At 40.5% G+C, this 21,465-nt stretch overlaps 1 protein-coding gene across 2 annotated transcripts in view; it reads left to right on the top strand.

Moving 5' to 3' along the window:
• Nucleotides 1–21,465, top strand: part of adcy9 (adenylate cyclase 9) — a 111,829-nt gene that overhangs the window by 57,563 nt on the left and 32,801 nt on the right. For both annotated transcript variants that reach the window (XM_052022104.1, XM_052022103.1), the window contains exons 2-4: nucleotides 7,270–7,457; nucleotides 16,298–16,402; nucleotides 17,045–17,244. In XM_052022104.1, the coding sequence (XP_051878064.1) occupies nucleotides 7,270–7,457; nucleotides 16,298–16,402; nucleotides 17,045–17,244 (493 nt within the window). The remainder of the gene's footprint in view (nucleotides 1–7,269; nucleotides 7,458–16,297; nucleotides 16,403–17,044; nucleotides 17,245–21,465) is intronic.

Below are 21,465 nucleotides of genomic sequence, written 5' to 3'. Positions count from 1 at the left end.
GAGTGGGCATTTTTAATCTCTAGTTGAGTCATTAGCAGCTACCTAGCCTGTTGTTTCAGGCTAGGTAAATTTGGGAAGGAAATCTTTTGTGCAGTTTTTTTCGACTCTTGAATGAATCACTCCCTTTACTGAAGATTCATTTATCAACCTGTCAGTTTTTAAGTTGAATAGGGATGCGCTTGTGAAGCAATTGTGAATTAATTGTGAATTCTGCACAAGTTTTCAATTGCATGGACGTAACCCCATATTTGCTTGTGGTAGGCTGGGGAATGTCTCAGCGATGCCTGTTGAAGTATGTTCATTATGGCTTATTGAGTTTAAAGAGATCACTCATGACACAAGTTCAAATTTGAGATGATATCAAAAGTACCATGTGTGAATGGTCATAACTTTCCTGATATTAAGATCAAATCGAATTTCAGCAGAACTATCCCAATAAAGGCTGAAATATTGGAATGCATTTGATGTTGAACTGTTGGAGTTAAAATGCATTAACTGCTGAAAAATAATTTTATTAACTGCCTTTAAATCAGAGCCTTTAAATAATCAACAATTGTCAATTAAATACAGCCACATTCATCACTCCCTCCCAACCCCCAGCCAATCTACTTTATACTTAAATTATTTCAAAAATTTGTCTTCCACAAGTTTCTGGAAACTACATTTTGTACACAGTTATTTGTGCATTTATTTTACTATCTTAAACTGTCACTTGTTGTTCTGCCACAATTTTTTTTTTGAGATTCAGCTTTTTGCCTTTACAAATTTTATATTTCCAGGATCAGCCCTGTGTTCACGCCGACTATGCTGTTTATTGAAACTTCATGACCACATGGATTTGGTATTCTGTTTAAAACATTGTTTCACCTTTACAGGAACAACATAGAACAGTACAGCACAGTATGGGCCCTTCAGCCCACAATGTTGTGCCGACCTATATAAACCTACTCCACAGTCAATCTAACCCTTCCCTCCTACACAGCCCATAACCCTCCATTTTTCTTACATCCATGTGCCTATCTAAGAGTCTCTCAAATGTTGCTGTTGTATCAGCCTCTACAGCCACACCTGGCACCCACCATTCTGTGTGTGTTTGTTTATGTATATACTATCTCTGACATCTCCCGTAAACTTTCCTCCAGTCACCTGAAACTGATGTTCTCTGGTATTAGCCATTGCCGTCCTGGGAAAAAGATGCTGGCTGTCCACTCTATCTATGCCATTCATAATGTTATACGCTTCTATCAACATCTCTATCAAGTCACCTCTCATCCTCCTTCGCTCCAAAAAGAAAAGCCCTAGCTCACTCAACCTTTCCTCATAAGACATGTTCTCTAATCTAGGCAGCAGCCTGGTAAATCTCCTTTACACCCTCTCTAAAGCTTCCACATCCTTCCTATAATGAGGTGACCAGAACTGAACACTACTCCCAAGTGTGGTCTAACCAGAGTTTTATACAGCTGCAACATTGCCTTGCAGCTCTTGAACTCGATACACCGACTAATGAAGGCCAGCACACCATACTCCTCCTTAACCACCCTATCAACTTGCACGGCAACTCTGAGGGATCTATGGACTTCGACCCCAAGATCCTTCTGTTCCTCCACACTGCTAAGAATCTTGCTATAAAATCTTGTACTCTGCCTTAAGTTCGATCTTCTAAAGTGTATCACTTCACAGGATTGAACTCCATCTGCCACTTCTCCGCCCAGCTCTGCATCTTGTCTGTCCTGTTGTAACCTATGACAACCTTCTACACTATCCACACCGACCTTCGTGTTATCTGCAAACTTACTAACCCACCCTTCCACTTCCTCATCCAAGTCATTTATAAAAATCACAAAGAGCAGGGGTCCCAGTACAGATCCCTTCAGGACACCACTAGTCACCGACCTCTAGGCAGAATATTCTCCATCTACTACCATCCTCTGCCTTCTTTGAGCAAGCCAATTCCAAATCCATGCCGCCAAATTCCCATGGATCTCATGCCTCATGATTTTCTGGATGAGCCTACCATAGGGAACCTTGTCAAACGCCTTACTAGAGTCCACCACTCTACCTTCAATTGTTTTGTCACCTCCTCAAAAAAAATTCTCAATTAGGTTTGTGAGGTACAACCTGCCCCTCACAAAGCTATGCTGACTATCCCATATAAGACTATGCTTCTCCAAATGCTCGTAAATCCTGTCCCTGAGAATCCTCTCCAATAGTTTGTCTACCACTGATGTAAGACTCACTGGTCTGTAATTCCCAGGATTATCCCTATTTAAACAACGGAACAATTATTTGCCATCCTCCAATCTTCTGGTACCACTCCTGTGGCCAGGGAGGACACGAAGATCATCGTCCATGCCCCAGCAATCTATTCCCTCGCTTCCTGTAGTAACCTGGGGTATATCCCATCTGGCCCCAGGAACTTGTCTATCCTAATGTTTTTCAGAAACTTCAACACTGCCTCTTTCTTAGCCCTGACGTGCTCCAGCATATTAGCCTGTTCTATGCTGACCCCATATTCGTCAAAGTCCCTCTCCCTGGTGAGCACTAAAGCAAAGTATTCATTAAGGACCTCCCAAACTACCTCTGCCTCCAGGTATGTTGTTTGCCCCTTTATCCCTGAACGGTCCTACCTTCACCCTAATCATCCTTCTGTTCTTCAAGTACATGTAGAATGCCTTGGGGTTTTCCTTAATTAACAAGAAATGGAAATCCCTGGAATCCTTTGAATTCTCTCTCTTCCCTTCAAAAGCCCACTGCTGTCATATTAATTTGTACATTTGTAGCCTAATCTGGGTGATGGATCATAAGCCTGCATTCCAATATTCTGGCCTTAAATAGCAGCTAATTAGATAAAAATTTCCACGGTGCATCTTCTGATATGGTAGAGAGATCAAGAGCTTGGACAATTGTGTAACAAGTTTTTGCAGGAGAAAACAGAAGACAATGCTTAGGGAATTCACAGCTCAGTGTAGATGATGCAGGCATAGCTGCTGCTGGAGTGAAGTGAGTAGAGGCTCACAAGGAACCACTGTTGGAAGAATGTAGATTTCTGAGGTTGTAGGACTGAAGAATAGTGGGGGATTTTTAAAACAAAAACTTGAAGGATTTGAATAGGAAAAGTTTTTAAGTCATGACAGTTCACACTAGAATCCATGTACAGTTAAAAATTGCCTGATAAAAGTGACTATGGTACCAAAGCTTGGCTCATTTGGGAGAGTCCAGAAAGAGGTATTCAGCATTTACTTGATAACTGAACAAGTGCTTCAGAGAATTGGTAGAGCAGTCTTCGTTGGGGTGGAGTGTTTATAGTCGCTGTGTAGACATCAGATTCCCTTTTGGAAGGGTATGAACAAGTTGCATTCTGCAGTGTATCTGCATGCTGATTTTCTTTTCCTCCTCTAACATTATATGTAAAGAAAAATTGGATGAATTACCAGCTGGGAGGATTACATTATTGCCATGTCAAGGAATGCTTTGGAAAGCTAAGGATTTCTTGTCATTTTAATGAGTGTTACGTAAAATGACCACTTTCAATTATCATCCTCTCTGCCTTTTGCTTTTGTGTTAATGAAGTCGCAAAATTGGTTTGAAGCCATATTCAGGATGCTAATCCTTTGGATTAGTGGAGCCGTCATTACCCTGAGCTGAAAGTTTCTTTGGTGATTTTATCCTGGGAGATTTGAGAAAATTGAAGGCAGTAGTAGATGTGATATATGTTGACTTCAGCAAGGCACTTGATGAGGTCCTGCATGATAGGCTGGTCCCAAATGTTAAAGCACATGGGATCAAAAGTTTGTCTGACAAACTTTATTCAAAATTGGCTTGGTGATGAGAAGCAGTGAGTTGTAGAGGTTTTTTTTCCTGACTGGAAGTCTGTAACCAGTGGTGTACTGCAGGGATTGGTGCTAAGGCCTTTGTTGTTTGTCATACGTATATAAATGACTTGGATGAGAATGTAGGTGATCTGATTAGAAAGATTGTGAAGTCAAACACTGGCAGAGCGCATATAAATGGCAGAGAGAGTGTGAGGGTTGATGTACAGAGAGGACTTGGTGTGCAAGTTTATAGTTCCCTGAAAAAGGTGACACGGGTGCATAGTGTAGTGAAGAAGACATTTGGCATGTTTGCCTTCATAGGCCAAAGCAGAGAGTATAAGAGTCAGGACATCATGTTACAGCTGTGCAAAACATTGGTTAGGCCACACTTAGAGAATTGTTTCTGTAGTGTGGTGAGCAGAACTGGACAATGTGGTAGCATTAGAAAGAGTAAAGAAGAGATTTACCAGGTTGTTGCCAGGAATGACAAGCTTTAGTTAAGGGGAGAGTTTGGATAGGCTGGGTGATGATATCTGATTCCATCAACACCTCTTTGTTGTATTAACCACTTTGTTTTTATTAAAATATTTCTCCTCAAATCTCCTTTTACGACTCCTGCCTCTCATTTTATACCTATGCCCTCTACCATGGAAAAAAAAATTCTATCTACCCTATCTATGCCTCTTACAACCTGATATAACTCTATCAGGTCACCCCCTCGGACTTCTTCACTCCATGGAAAACAAATCCAGCCTATTCCAATCTCTTCTCATAATTGAAGTCCTTTTAATACGGGCAATCTCTTCTGTACTCTTCAGTGCAACCACATCCTTCCTATATTATGGAAACCAGAAGTGCACACACTAACCTGCACCAAGTAACCAGCATCTTATAATGTTGCATCTATTCCTGCCAGGCCCCTTTTTGTAATCTTGTTTTCATTGATGTCTTCTCTCATTCTTAAACCAGAGACTTATATGACCATTCTACTTGATCTTTTGTTGTAAGACAACTCTTTAAACCCCCATTAATCCATCTAGTAAACCTTCTTTGCTTTTCCTTTAAAGCAAGCATAGCTTAAGAAAGGAGACCATAACTGTATGCAGTACTCTGGTTGGACCAAGGGTTCCATACTCTTGCAGTAAAAGTCAATTTCTCTATGATATCAAAATCTAAAATTTGAACAGAAGCATACTGGAGTTTTGTTGTTGGTTCCTATGGTGCACTGTATGTTAGAGTAATGTTAGAGGAAAGCATCTCATCAGCTGAGTGACCACTGAATGTCTAATGTTTGAGCATCACTTTTCAGCACTTTAAAAATTTGGCTCTGAATATTTTCACTCAAATAAGGAGGGAGGTGGAGGTAGAAGGAGTGGTGGCATATTAATTGTGAGGAAGGGAATTGGTGTTGTATCAAAGCCAGAGACTAGTATCTGATACTCACCATCTCAGTTTGATAATTGGGTAGGAAATAAGGTGAACTCTTGCCTGCCTCCACCTAGTGGTGTGATATGCCAGAATTCCAAGTTCTGGAGGAGCATCTTTAGACAATGGATAGTCAAATTAGATGGAGGAATCCCCTTTAATTTTGCATCTGCTATTAAATATAGTACTAGATTTTTATACTAACATTGAAATCCATGATGATTGTGTAGATAACCAGTGACTAAGATTTCTTGAGGCACAATAAATAATCCATCGTATGAAATAGAATGGTTAGCGTTCTGAGTAGGAGTCCTTGAAATCTTGGTGTATTACAATAAATGAAAGTCATTGTTATAGATCAATGTGCCTTTGTTTTCTCTTGTGCTTTTCCAGCATATTTCATTGAGATTTCCAGTTTTTCTCCACTTCTGTAGTTGCTCATCTGCATTTGAGATGAGCTAAATGGATATAGTACTGGGGTTTCAGTTTAAATGCAGAAGATGGTTGTAATGCGTGTATCCTATGGCATTAAGTACTTTTTTGATTTTCACATTTCACATTGATTCTAACTCAGATCTATGGACAGAGAGCACTAACATCTCATAGACAGATGGACACCATCCAGGACAAAGTGGATGAGATATCAATTAAGCAGGTTACTATCCTAAATACTTATTCCCTCCAATATTGGCACAATGTATGCTTTCTGCAAAATGTATTGCTGTTACTTGCCTGGGCTACCCTGACAGGGCCTCCCAAACCCACTAAGAGGACAAGAGCTTTAGATGCATAGGTGCACCACCTATGCATATAAAGGATCAGCCTGTTCCTCTCCTAGTTGTAATCATCCTGATTTGGAAATGTATTGTTCTTTTCTTCCTTCCTTGTCGCTGGATCTAAAATGCTGGAAGTCCCAACAAAACAGCATTGTGGGAGTACCTTCACCAGATGGCTGGAGTGGTTCAAGGGGTGATCCATCAGCACTTTCTTGAGACAATTAGTGATATGCAATAAATGTTGCCCTTGCAAGCAATGTCAAGATGTCAGAAAATGAATTTTGAATAAAGTGCCCTTAGTCACTCTAGACTACTGCTGAAAGAATTGTTACAATTCTAGGAGCAGCTGTGTTGCCTTAGAAATTCTGTAGGCAAGAAATACCTGGGGGGGTGGGGGGAAGAGAGGAGGGAAGGGGAGTACCAACAGGAGGAAAATGTGGGCAGGCCTGGTAGTGTAGCGGTTAGCATAACGCTTTACAGCACCAGCGACTTGGGTTCAATTCTCACCGTTGTCTGTAAGAAGTTTGTACATTCTCCCCGTGTCTGCGTGGGTTTCCTCCGGGTGCTCTAGTTTCCTCCCACATTCCAAAGATGAACAGGTTAGGAAGTTGTGGGCATGCTATATTGGCGTCAGAAGCGTGGCAACACTTGCAGGCTGCCCCCAGAACACTACACAAAAGATGCGTTTCACTGTTTCGATGTACAGGTGACTAATAAAGATCTGACCTGAAAATGTGATTCATTTGATGTGCATTTAAAATGAAGGATTGGTATGGTTCATGTTATTAGAAATGGCATTCTCTTTTATTTCTGGGATGATGATAGGTTCCTCGTAATGGGTTCTGATGCCCATGGCTACCAAAAAAGTAAAGCCAGACTCGCTTCCAAGGACTAAATTTGGAATATATTAGCTGTGTTGCATTAAGCAACTGACTTCCATTGTTCTTGGCTGTTTTATTCAATATAGTGTCATTATATTGATTTTGTTTTAAGCAGTTTATTACTCTTCCAAAATCATTGTCTGCATTTAAATTGAAACTGCATTACTATGTCAATTTAACTCAAATGCAGGTGAATAACTACAGAAGTGGAGGAAAACAGGAAATCTGACACTACAATTAGATATGCTGGAACAACATTGTAGTACAAATGTGCTTTGGGACAGGTTTCTCACTTTGCATGGTCTGATTTTAATTTATGCATTTCCTAATGTGGTGAAGGAATTTGATTTGAGCAGCTCCTGTCTGTTTTCACAGGATTGCAGACGTTCCTTATCTCTGGAAGAAAGTTGCCCCATTCTGTATGTACCTGCTCCCAGACGGTGGTGCCTCGTCTTGCTATGGGAGATTCCAGCTCCCTTGCAGTTCCCAATCAACACCAAGAAGTAACAAGTGAAGCTGCCACTGAAGGGTCGCAACCTAGCAGCACGATGAGCAAAACTAAGGTGAGTGTTCAAGAAGCTTTAAGCAGTGCCAAGCCATTGAAACGTTGTGTGAAAATTGGTAAAGGGAGGGGATGAAAGAAAGGGGTTCCAATGTCAGTATTGGTTTAGAAAATGATCTTAACTGGAAATATAAATTTATTTTAGTAATGAATTTACTATTTGGTAGGAAAAAACCCATATTGAAGGAGTTACTAAAGCAGATACTGAGAGATGAGCATGTGCAATTGCACTGTTAAAGTAAGAGCCATTTAAGCTATTAATCTTAATTCCTCCATACTTCTGAATTTAGTGACTCCATTCATATTGATTTCATTGTCTAAAATCCACTGTTTAAAATTTTTGTTACATAAGCTAAAGTAACTGACCAGCAGTACCTTGTTATGTACATTGGTGACACCTCCCTCCCTATATTTCGGCTCTTGCTCTCTCCAGTCTGATTGGCTATTTGCTCCTCAATCCCTGAAGTCTGCACTGTTGGTGTCTTCAGATGTCATTTGCATATTCTGCAAAGTTCTCAATTGCTTCTGTCATGTTTCACCCCTCATTATTTCTAAATCTCTAAACAATCTCCTGACACTCTTCACCCATTTTCTTTTCTTTTCTGTGAAGTAGACTAATTGTATTCCCTTTCTAGTGTTTACATATGTGCAAGTTTGACTTTTGAAAAGAATCCTTTAAGGCAAAACCCGTTCCGTGAACGCAGCTTATGCATACACAGAAAAACTTGGCAGAGTAAATACATTCCACAGTAAACAAATTAAATGCAAAATCCCATTTGAAGATGAAATCTAAGAAATCAGTCTGGGGACAAATTTTAAAAAAATATCTACAACATAACCTTTCATACATGCTCCTCAGTAATTCTACACTGACATTTTTGACAATCAACATTGAAAGTAATGAATGAGTTAAGCTGTGTGGTGTAAAACTAAAAAGGAAATAAAGTAGAAAATGCTGAAAATATTCAGTAGGTCAAGTATCTTCTGTGGAGAGAGAAATAGTTAACATTTCTGGTCACTGATCTTTCATTTGAACTGGAAATATTTAGAAAGGCATGTTTTAGGTTGCAGAGAAGGGGGTGGGGCTGAGGAGAAATCAAGGGAATGGTTGCATTTGGGTGGAGACAGAGAAAATGGATGGTCCAGATTAGTACTGACTGCTTATTAAAGGGAATAAAGGAGGCGAACTAAAGTCAATGATTGTAGGAGTTGTGATGTACAAAACAGCAATTGCTGCGAATTTGAAATAGTAAGTGCTAAGAAAACCCAGCAGATTGGGTAGCATCTTTTGAGAGAAACTGATTTCTGTCAGAAATGGGCAAAGATTGAGAAGTTTTTTTAAAAGAAACACACAGATGCTGCAAATCTGAAACAAGAACAGAAAACACTGCATCTGTGCAGAGAGCTAATGTTCCAGATTGATGACCCCCCCCATCATGAATGATCATCTACCCAAAATGCCAACTTTTATTCACCCCTCCCCACAGATGCCACCCAACCTGCTGAGCACTCCTAGCGTCCTCTGCTTTTACACCAGTACAAGCCAGTTTTGTCAAAAATTGGAAAAGCTGGATACAGAAATGGTTTGAGTACAGGGATTGTTAGGAAGCTCGTGGGATTGGGCAGCGTATCTGTAGGGAGAAGCAGGGTTGGCATTTCTGATCAATGATCTTTCTTGGCAGGGGCTCCTTTTCTCTCTGTGGATGCTGCCCAGCCTGCTGAGTGTTTCCAGAATATTCAGTTCTTTGAATTTCCAGCATCTGCAGTGTTTTTGCATTTTAAACCCTGCCCAGCTATAATGTAAGTTGATGCTTTTCTCTCCCCACAGATGCTACCTGACCTGTCTTTCTCAAAATTCCCTGTTATTCCTGCTTTCCAGCAACTGCTGTTTTCCATATATCATGGTTTCGGCATCATTTGCTTTTATGTCTCTCCTCTGTTACATCTATTTACATTTTCTCCAGACTGGTTAGCAGCCAGCCTCTCTCAGCTGACACCAATCTGTATTTTGTGTTTTCTTGTAGTCTCTACCTTAATGTGGACATTCCCTTTATTCTCACTACCCCTCTTCCTCAGCAACTTGAAGCATTCCTTTTATCTGAATTTTTCCAGTTCTAACAAAAGGTCGTCAACCTGAAATGTTCTGTTTATCTCCACATTTGACCCATTTCTAGCATTTTCTTTTTGAATTCATAATAAAATTTGACCTTTTAGAATTATACTTTGCACAGCTGTGTTGGCCATTTATCTGGAGTTTGAATATTCCTTGAGATAATAAGTAATAAATTTGACCCATTAATCCTTCAGCCCCATCAAATATTAATTTTATTATTTTGTTTACTGCATTCACAATATTGTATTGCATTTCGTATATAAATGTTTCAGTCCCAATGCTCTTTAACAAAGCATGTTGCTAGATGACTGTCATTTTGTCAACTGAAGCAATAACCAGTAAAATCAAACCCTACTGTGGAGCCTTGGAGTCAAGGCAGAAGAGAGGTTGAATTGAGGATAAGAGAGGAAGGAGTAGATGAGAGCAATGTGCTGACAGCTTCCAGATTAGTGTTAGGGGCATCCCAATAAAAAGAGATGAGAGACTGGAATCTAATGCAAAAAACCAAACTACTGGAGGAACTCAGCTGAGCAACATTTCTGGTGGGGAAGGAATTGTCAACATTTCAGGTCAAAGTCCTGCATCAGGATGGATTAGAATAATAAAGAAAAAGATATGGGCACATTGGATATAGAAATTGTTTGGAGGTGAATAACTGGAATAATTCCTGGTCATTGATTTGTATTGTGATTGGCCCAAATGACAACTTAACTTTGCAGGAATAAATATTGTGGAGATGCTTGTAAGGATTTTCTGAGTGAAATGCATTGAATACTGCTGCCAAAAGCAAATGATTTAACTTGGACAATGAGAGCAAGAGGTGAAGATGCTCATTCAAAATTCACAAATTATGAGCAAAATTGAACATTCCCTGTCCATGGGATAGTTGTTGGAATAGATTTACAGTGCTGATTTAAATTCAACTGACTTGTAAAGGAGTTGGATATACAATATATCTATCCTCTTGAAAATGCTGGAGGGGGAGGGGAAGATGTGTCTGGTGATAGAATCTTGTTGAGGCAGATGGAAATTACAATGGAACAAATACAATGGAGATGGAGGAACTGGGAGAATGAATTGGAAAACAAATAAAACTGAAGGTGCTCGAATCTGAAACAAAAACAGAAATATTGGAAGAACATGGAACACTACAGCACAGTGCAGGCCCTTTGGCCCACAATGTTGTCCCAACGTTTTATCCTGCTCCAAGATCGGTCTAACCCTTCCCTCTCCCATATACCCCCATTTCTCTATCATTCACAGAACACAGAACATTACAGCACTGTACAGGCCCTTCAGCCCACAATGTTGTGCTGACATTTTATCCTGCTCTTAGATCTATCTAACCCTTCCCTCCCACATAGCCCCCCATTTCTCTATCATTCGTATGTCTATCTCAGCGTCTCTTAAATGTCCCTAATGTATCTGCCCCCACAACCTCTGCCGGCAGTGCATTCCACACACCCACCACTCTCTGTGTAAAAAAAAAACCCACACAATTTGTCCCTGACATCCCCCTTATATATTCCTCTGATTACCTTAAAATTATGTCCCCTTGTGTTAGCCATTGTTGCCCTGGGACAAAGTCTCTGTCAACTCAATCTATGCCTCTTATCACCTTGTACACCTCTATCAAGTCATAACACAGCCTGTAAAGTGATGTCTGTGGAAAGAAACCAGTCATTACTCTTCAGGTTGAAGACCCTTCATCGGAACAGAGAGAGAAAGCAAGTTAGTCTAAGTAATGGGGGTGCGGGGGACAAGGCAATGTCAGTTATGGTGTGCAATGATGGATTGATTGGACAGCTAAACTCCTTTGTCTGTGTAACGTGTTGCTAATGTTGTGAAGTTTGGGTGATATTGATGCTGAACAGGCCAGAATATACAAATGAAAAAAGAGGTGGAGGGAGAGGAATGGCATTACAGTCCTCTCAGGATTGTGAGGAAGTATAGTTGAGGTAGCTAAAGGAGTCTCTAGGCTCGTAATGGATGTATGTCACTAATCTATCTCTGAGATGAACACAGATCCAGGAGTGGCGGGGAAGAGTCAGACATAGACCACATAAAGGTAAGAACAGGATGAAAATTGGTAGCAAAAGGAATGAAATTTTTGAGTTTTGTATGACTGCAGGTAGTAGTACCAAGGCACTCAGGAGGGGTTCCCGAGTAGGACTGAAACAATGCTCATTCTGTATCCCACAAAAAAAAAGGGCAGCTGTAGCTTGATACCATGGGAGTTCCTATGGTTACACCTTTGACATGGAGAAGGTAAGTGGAGTTGAAGAAGATGTTGCTCATTGTAAGAATGAGTTCAGCCAGGAGGATGTGCATCTATAGAGAATCTTTTGGAGTATTTGGTGTTTCATGAATGTTGACCAGGTCAAGAGCCTCTTCAACAAAGTACAAGATGCTCAACATTTACCCCAATAGGCAGCAGAGGTCATAATTTAAAATCTTATCTACAATCCAGTACTGAATTGGTGTGTCAGCCTGCATTTGTATTCTCATCCTGTAAAGTGCTTGAACCTGGAACAGCTGACTTGGCAGCAACATTCAGGTGTTAACCTAATTTTTACTTAAATCAAATACAGAATTTTGTATTTGTAAGTTTATTACCATAAATGTAAGTTTTAATCACATTGTGCTAAACTACATTAAAACTGAAGCATTCAAGAATCCCACAGATAATTGGGTGGTACATATTTTGTGACCTTATGTGGTATTTCATGTGAGATGTCAAGCCCAATTGCTATAAAGTGTTCAACTAGTACTAATTTTTCCAGAATTCTGTTGAGTCTTGTTTCAACTGAAAATTTGTATGCTGTGTATCATCTGAGAAGGGGACCAAAGAGTGTTGGGAGTTGCATTCCCATTGGCTGTTAACTGGAATAACTCTACCAGCTGTATTTTGATTTTTAATACCTCTTTTGCAAGTAAATGGGAATACAGCAGATTACTGGCATTTTAAAACTGTTAGCAAGCATTTGCGCCTTCCAAAAACTGGTCAATTTTTTCTTTAATTTTTCTCTCATACAAAATAAAGTTTTGAGGAAGATTAAGTTAGGTTTGGTCCCTTTTCGTGATGTTGTGAATAGCCATCAAGGACCATGGTTCATGTTGTCCCACACAGATTTTGTTGAGGGCAGTAGCAGTTAATTTAGAATAACCCCCTTGTATTTTAAATTAGACACTCAATACTTTTTATAGTATTGATTTGTTACACAACTTTTTAAACAACAAACATATTTTACAGATTAAAGAAACTAATTGGTATTAAAATAATGTTACATTTCACAAGGTTCTCTCATCTAATTATGAACTTAGAAACTGAAACTTTAAAAACCTTTTGTAAAGTGAAGTCATCCTGGTGAGAATAATCAAGCATAATCCCTATATCAAATATTGGCTTGGCATGAAAGCACTCACTTTTGAACTTGGAGTGAAATAATGTCTGTCATTCATGCAGTCCTGATCTAAAATGTCGATCATCCCTCTGCCTCCACATATGCTGCCTGACCTGCTGGGTTCCTTCAGCAGTTTTATTTGCTCCAGGTTACAGCAGCTGCAATCTCTTGTGTCTCAATCGTTTGAACCCAGTTTCAACCTCTTTATTTGGATAGAGTATTTTGAAGGCATTAGCTGAAGTTATAAAGACAGTAACACAGCACAGAAACAGGCCCTTCAGCTGACCATGCCCATGCTAATCACTGGACTTACCTGAACTGTTCTCCTTTACCCTCATTTGGTATGTAGCCTCCTATGCCTTGGTGATTCATGTGTTTGTCTAGAAGCATCTTAAATCTTGAGAAGCTGGCAATAAAGGTAATAAAATTTTTGAGTTCTGTATGACTGCAGGAAGCAGCACCAATGCAGTCATCACGTACTCCAAAATGTTGGGGAGGGAGGGGGTCCCCAATAGGACTGAAACGAAGTCTATTCCACATATCCCACAAAAAAATCGTGTAATGGTACCGTGGGAGTTCCTGTAGCTACACCTTTGATCTGGAGGAAGTAAGTGGAGCTAAAGGAGAAGTTGCCCTTTATCAAATATAGGGCACCCACCTTCCCCTATACCAGCCTCCTCCACCATCACAAGCAGCAAGATCCAGATTCCAAGCACTCTGTGGGAGGGGTGGGGGTGGAATAATTCCCCTCGGGTCACCTATAAACCCATCTCTCACCTTGTACCTATGCTGCCCTGTTGTAAAGAAAAACCCACCAAGGGGAAAAGATTTTTGCCATCTACCATTTCTATCTCCTTCATAATTTTGTATACCTTTTTACCTTCACCCCTTGGCTGCCTCTGCTCCAGAAAAAAACTAATCCAGCCTATCCATTCGCTTTATAACTGAAATTCTTCAATACTCAACATCCTGGTGAATCTCCTCTGACCCCTCTCTAGCACAGTCACATCCTTCCTATAGTGTGGCAACCAAAACTGCACTCAGAATCAGATTCACTGACATGTGTGTCGTGAAATTTATTGTTTTGCGGCAATCGTACAGTGCAGAGATATAAAATTACTATAAATTACAAAAATAAATTTAAAAAAGGAATAACGAGTTAGTGTTCATGGACCGTTCAGAAATCTGATGGTGGAAGGAAAGAAGCTGTTACTGAATTGTTGAGTGTGGGCCTTCAGGCTCCTGTATCTCCTCCCCGATAGTAGTAATGAGAAAAGGGCATATCCTGGATGGTGAGGGTCCTTGGTGATAGATGCTGCCACCTTGAGGCACCACCTCTTGAAGATGTCCTTAATGGTGGGGAGGGTTTGCCTATGATGGAGCTGGTTGAGTCTATCAGCCTTTGTGATCCTGTGCATTGGAGCCACACAATACTCCAAATAAGGCCAAACCAATGGTGAATAAATTTGTAATGTAACACCTCTGCCCTTGTATTTCCTGCTATGGCTCCACCACCCTGTCCGTGTGTACTGCCATTGTCCAGGATCTCTGGACTTGTACCCGAAGGTTCCTCTGTATTATCATCATCTCAGAGTTAAATATGAGAAGGAAACAGACTGAGATTAACCAATCTTGTGAACTGACTTCCCTGCTGTCTCAGTATAACAACAAAGCCATTTTATTATGTTTTTTTTAGGACTGCATTGAAATAATGTGTGTAAATGTAGAAATGTCATGGCATACAGAATGTACTGATGTAGCTTCCAACATTCTGAAACTCTGGGTATCTCAAAGGATTGGACCCGCCTTGGACCTCGTAGATGTACTATTAATCAATGGGATATTTGCAAATAGGTGGACTGCATCCTGTATCAATCCTTGGGCTGTGTTTTCTGAGACTCATTTGGTTTTGGAGATTGCAGACATTGACAGCAACAGTGTTTCCTGTTCTACACCTAGTTTCAATCATGCACACTGTTGAAGCTGTTTTTGTTGCACATTCTGATTTGCTGTTGAGTGGTTGCTGCTTTCAAGTGAAATGCAAAAATATGTACATCATTTTTTTAAAACAAAGAATCAATTGCTTTGAACACTGGACAAATTGTCCAATGTATCTGACACAAAATAATTAAAATTTCAATAATATAACTAGATAAAGCACCTGTCACTTCTTAGTGGTTTAAGGTATATCCTTTCTGGAATTAAATGCAGTTGTTCAAGCTCACATTGGTGCAAATGAAACGCTTCATGTCTGTTTGTATTCCGTAGCTATGTGGTGTACAAAGTACTTCCTCTGAAAACCCAAATCCATTTGGAATGCATTCCACTTAGTCTAGATTGGAGCTCGGCTTTTAATGCAGTTACTTCAGTCAATGAGCTTGCGATTGGAATCCAGCGCAATACTTGCTGCTGGCTCCAGCACAGAAATCATGTGTATAATAAAGGTAGCAAAGTTCTAAAGCATAGATTTGATACCTAGTGAATTTCTTTACCTTTGTGGTCCAGTGACTAAACTTGTAAAGAATGATGAAGACAATACTTGAGTAAAACATCACCATGGTGTGGATATACTTCAACTTGGATGCATGGTGCTGCTTTCTCTAGTGCAGTAAAATGAAAAGCTCAATTGTTCCCATTGAATGTATTCACTGTGGCTTACAGATGTATCTATTATAGTTGAGCTGGTAATTTATACATGAAGAACATGCTGTTTTTACACTGCTGTAAGGTTTGTGCAATTCATTAGTACAGAGTGGAAGCTAATACTCTGCTTCCTCCTGTCAAACCTTGCTTTGTGTGTTGAATTAAACTGTAGGACAGTCCCCTGACTCTACTAAAATCTGTGTGCTTGCAGTGTGAGGAGTGTTTGTAATGTAAGCTGGTAACAGAAGGACGCTGGGAAGGGAGATGCCATCTTCATGTGTGAGCCTGGACGGTGAGTGTCATCATGCTATTCAAGCATAGAGATAGAGGATTGCCCTCCACTCTAGAGGGTGGAGGTATTAAGTAGCAGAGACCCTGGATGATAATTTTTCCTTCCTTCCTAGCCAAGTGCAATTGAAGCCAATTGTAGCACTCAGCATCTGGGATCAACTAAGCACTGAATTTTCTGATCAGACTATTGAAGTGAAGAATGCAAAAACCTGTAATATTCATTTCAAAAATATATGGTCCTAATTAGTGAGTGTTGATTGTTCGTTATGCATTCACTAACTGAATAAGTTATACTCAGATGGGACACAGTGGAATTTGGATGTTGCAGGATATTTGAAACCTTTTGTAAGGATAGACCTTCTAACCTACATTCTGGATTTTCTTTTCTAGTCTACGTGTCCTTCCTGTAGTGCCTTGCTGGTGTCTGGATCTGATGCCAGCACAGAGGAAAACACAGTGCAGAATGGTTGTCAAGATGAACGGAAAAATGCTAAGGTACCAATCCAGAGTGGGTGTAATGTCAAATGTCAAAGCATGCTATGGCTTGCAATCTTATATTTTTATAAAACAAAAATTTATCTGAAATATGTGTTTCTTTTAGGTTTTGTATTCAGTCATAATTTGCAAACTGAGATTGAGCTGGGGCCATAATGTATTGCCACACTGCTCCAGGTGTATGTTATATGATGTCTTAGACTTTTTACGGTTTGCAATATAATACATGAATAAAGAAGCTAGATAGTACATAATGGAGCAAAGACTAGAACCATATGCTTGTAAGGTTGGGTTAGGGAAGTTATGACATTTAAAAACCATGGACCAGTTGAGCCATATGGTCTGTTTCTGTGCTGTGAATTTTATTTAAGATCACCACTTCCATTTTAAAGATGCAGATATTTCAATTTTGACTGTTTTCCTCTTGAGCTGCATTGATACAGGTGATTTAGATTTCCTAATGGCATTAATGGCAACATATAGAAGACATTATTTTCTTAAATACACTTGAAGTGTTGTTGTTTTCCCATGTTGTGCATTGGCTGCATTTGCTGTGTAGTGCAAGAAATTAAGCTCTAGAAGTTGATGTTTAAGGATCCCTATTCTGGTGTGATTTCACAGAACCCTTTCTCTCTCATGTAGGCATCGTCAGCAGGGCAAAGTCTAAAGGCCCAAAATGGCCTGTTAAGTCCTCCAGAGGAAGAGAAGCTAAACAACAGCCAGACATCACTGTTTGAGATGCTGCAAAGTGAGAGGCAGCTGGATGGACTGCTTCCACTACGCTCCAAACAGATCCGGGAAAAAACGGATGCTCAGTTTGTCAGTGTCATTAAAGAAGATAGGTAAGTTTTGTTTGACAAAGGGATTAAATGTTATTGAACCAAGGTGAATATTGGAATTAAGATAAGATGGAGATCAGGATGGACCAGGCTGCATTTGGTTATTTTGTAGTAATTTCCAGTTTGTACTATATAAACTGCCTGTAACCAGTGATATTACCTGCAAAATAAACTGATAGCCAAAGGTAGGATGCTGATATTTGTAGCAAATCCTTTACAGCACTTCCGTGGAAACCTGCATTTTGAAAACTTCTGACATTTACACTTTCAGCTACATTTTCTTGAAAACACTATCAGCTGGTTGGATAGCTTATGCTCAACTGACATAAACCCTCTGCAGTAAAACTCTGATAATCAGGCACCCTTGGAACTTTGGTAGTGCTGGACTAGCAGATTTTCTGGACCCAATCTATTTCTATTTCACAGTAGTATAATTTTTTTCAGTGAACCTGGTGAGTTTAAAGGAAGTGGGAAATTATACAAGTGCTCCAGTCATAAACCTGCCTGTTTTTCAGACCCCAACCCTGGCTCCAGTCACCTGCCTAGTCCACAATCTGGCCCCTGCTACACCCCGGAACCCCGAAGCCTGGTTGCACACTTCACTTGCACTCCGGTCTCCCGGCTCACATCCTGAACTAATGAGTGAGTCAGATGCCAGACTGTCAGGCTTTTCAAACAATCAGATACCAGATCATTGGAGTTTTACTGTAAACCTCAGAGTTCTGACATTCAGTGTGACCAATAACAGGGATCTTGGTGTACAGGTGCATAGTTGCCTTAAAATGGAGTCACAGGTAGAGAGGGTAGTGAAGAAGGCTTCATCAGTCAGGGCATTGGGTGGCATGGTAGCATAGCGGTTAGCGTAATGCTATTACAGCGCCAGCATTTGTTCAATTCCCACTGCTGTCTGCAAGGAGTTTGTACATTCTCCCTGTGACTATGGGTTTTCTCCGGGTGCTCTGGTTTCCTCCCACATTCCAAAGATGTACAGGTTAGTAAGTTAACGTGGGTGTAATTGGGCAGCCTGGGTTCGTTGGGCCAGAAGGGCCTGTTATGTGCTGTATAAATAAAGTAAAAAAAAATAAAATGAATATAGAAGTTAGGAGTTATGTTGCAGTTGTACAAGACGTCGGTGAGGCCACACTTGGAGTATTGTGTTCAGTTTTGGTCACCCTGTTATAGGAAGAATGTGATTAAACTGGAAAGATAAGGATGTTGCCAGGGCTCAAGGGACTGGGTTATAGGGAGAGGTTAGACCGGTTGGGCCTTTACTCCATGGAGTGTAGGAGACTAAGGCGTGATCTTGTAGAAGTATATAAAATCATGAGAGGTATTGATAGGGTGAGCAGTCTTTTTTCTCCAGGGTTGGGGAATTGAAAACTAGAGGACATAGTTTTAAGGTGAAAGGTTTAGTAAGAAGCTGAGGGGCAACTTTTTATTTTACACAGCAGGTGGTAGATATGTGGGACCAGCTGCCAGAGGAAGTGGTTGAGGCAGGTACATTATATACATTTAAGAAGTATGTGGATAGGTATATGAATGCCAAAATTTTAGAGGGATAAGGGCCAAATGCTGGAAACGGGATTAGTTTGAATATACACCTTGATCAGCTTGGACGTATGTACCAAAGGGCCTTTTTCTGTGCTGTATGACTCTAATCATTTTACCCAACCATCTTGCCTTGGCCAATTTTGTTGCTGTCTTCCATAATCTTTGTCGTCATTTTCCACTTCTCCAGAAATATTAATTCAACCCATATGCATTCTGAATATCAGTTGTCCCCGTCCCAACATTATTAAATTCTTTCAAAAACGTTTTGCTTATAATTTGAGTATAATGCTGCAAATAGAATCTGAAATTCCAAACAGGCACAAGGTAGAAAGCCATGAAAATGCCAAACAGATTAGGAACCATCACACTTTGTTTCCATGTGAGATGTTCAAAATAACACACTCTGCTGCTGCTTAAAACAATAATCTGTCGCTCGTGATCAGTCACCAGTTTGTAAATGGAACAAGTGAAGAGGAAGGTACATCCTGTCCAAATCCATTCCAACTAGTTATTACAACATCAGTCTGTTCTTGGACATCAGCAAAGTGATAGAACATGTTGTCAACACATTCTAACAGGTAGCACTTACTGACCAATGAACCATTCTCCAATACAGTTTGGATTTTGTCAGGCACTTGGCTCCAGACCTCATCACAACCTTGGTCCAAAAGTCTGAATTCAAGGCAATGTAAAAGTGACTGCCTATGACATCAATTCATTGTTTGACCAAGTATGACATCAAGAAGCTCTGGTAAATCTGAAACTCATAGGCATAGAGTCAGGGGGAGGGGGGATCTCCAATGATTGGAGTCACATCCCACGTGAAGGAAGATGGTTCTGATTGTGATTGTCATGGTGCCAGCTGCAGGACATTAGCTCAGGCCACTGTCCTTGGCCCATCCATCTGCAGCTGTTGCATCAATGACCTTTCTTCCATCAAGAGGTCCAAAGAGGGATGTTCACTGACTGCACAATGCTTGATTCCAATTGCAATTCCTCAGTAAATGAAGCTATCAGTATCTGTATGTAGCAGGACCAAACCAATGGTCAGGCATGGGCTGGTAGGTAGTAAGTAAAATTGGTGCAGGAGAGAACCTAGCCATCTGCTCCACCATTACCAAATCACCAATGACCAGAAATTCAGTTGGGCCAGTGAGAGGCTGGCTATTCTGTGGTGAGTGATTAAATTCTAGACATTCTGATGCCTTTCCACCAACTACAAGGCACAAGTCAAGAGTTCACTTGCCTAAATGAGTGCAGCTCCAACTACACTCTAAAAGCCTGGCATCATCTAGCACAAGGCAGCCTATTTGATAGGTAATCCAATTCCCCTTCCATTGGCATACCATGGCAGCAATGCATACATCTATGGAATACACCATCTGTGCTACTCCAGCAGGATTTCCAAAGCAAAAGAACAAGGGTAGCAAGCTCATGGTATCACCAATTGCATGTTCCTTCCCATCTGCATACCATTGTGACTTGGAAATACATTACAGCAGCTTGTTGCACTACACTTTATTGGGAAATGAGCCTGGTCAGGTGATTGAAGTTTCAGTGGCAGAGCTGGCTGAGGATAAATCAACATCTGACATGAGGGAGTTTTTTTAAAAGGCCAGTTGATTAGAGTTTAGGACCAGCACATTCCTGTGAGGTTGAAAGATAAGGATGGCAAGGTTCGGGAACCTTATGATGAGAGAGATTATAAGTTTAGTCAAAAAGAAAAATGAAGCTTTTGTAAGGTGCAATCAGGCAAGGCCCTTGAAGAATATAAAGGAAGCAGGAAAGAACTGCACAAAAAATTAGGAGGGCTGAAAGGGGCTATGAATTTGTTGACAAGTAGGATTAAGGAGACTCCCAAGGCACTCTATACATGTACTAGGAGCAAGACGGTAGCTACTGAAAGGGTAGGACCACTCAAGGACAGAGGGGATTTGTGTGTGAAGCCAGAGGAGGTGGGTGAGGTTTTGGGTATCTTTAAAAACTTAAAGTGGATCTTCAAGGCCTGATGGGATCTATTCCAGGATACTGAGGGAAGTAAGGGAGGAAATTGCTGGGGTCTTGACAGAGATCTTCGTATCCTCTTTAGCTATGGGTGAGATGCTAGAAGCCAATGTTCTTCCTTTAAGAAGAGCAACAGGGACAAACCAGAACATTTTTAGGCCAGTGGCCTTGCATCAGTGATGGGTAAGTTAAAGTGATAGGATTTATTTGCATTTGGAAAAGCATGGCCTGTCTAGGGATAGTCAGCATAGCTTTGTGCAGGGGAGATCCTGTCTCTCAAATTTGAGTGGTTTTGAGGAAATAACGAAGACAATGGAGGGTGAGGAGTGGATGTTGTCTACATGAACTTTATTAAAGCATTTGACAAGGTCTATCATGGTAGACTAGTCCAGAAGTTGCATGGGATCCATGATGAGTTGGTAAGTTGAGCACAAAATTGGCTTGGTCATAGTAGACAGAGGGTAGTATTGGAGGGGTCCATTTCTGACTGGAGGTCTGTGACCTGTGATGTTCTGCAAAGATCAGTACTGGGACCTCTGTTGTTTGTAATTTATATTCAGGATTTGAATGAAAATGTAGGTGGTCGGATTAACTTTGCAAATTGCATGATAGCATGGAAGATTGTCAAAGGAATCAACAGGGTATAGACCAGTTGGAAATGTGGGCAGA

This window comes from Pristis pectinata, chromosome 8, assembly GCF_009764475.1.
Source record: "Pristis pectinata isolate sPriPec2 chromosome 8, sPriPec2.1.pri, whole genome shotgun sequence".
NCBI classification, from domain to species: domain Eukaryota; kingdom Metazoa; phylum Chordata; class Chondrichthyes; order Rhinopristiformes; family Pristidae; genus Pristis; species Pristis pectinata.
This window is presented reverse-complemented; position numbering and strand designations above follow the sequence as displayed.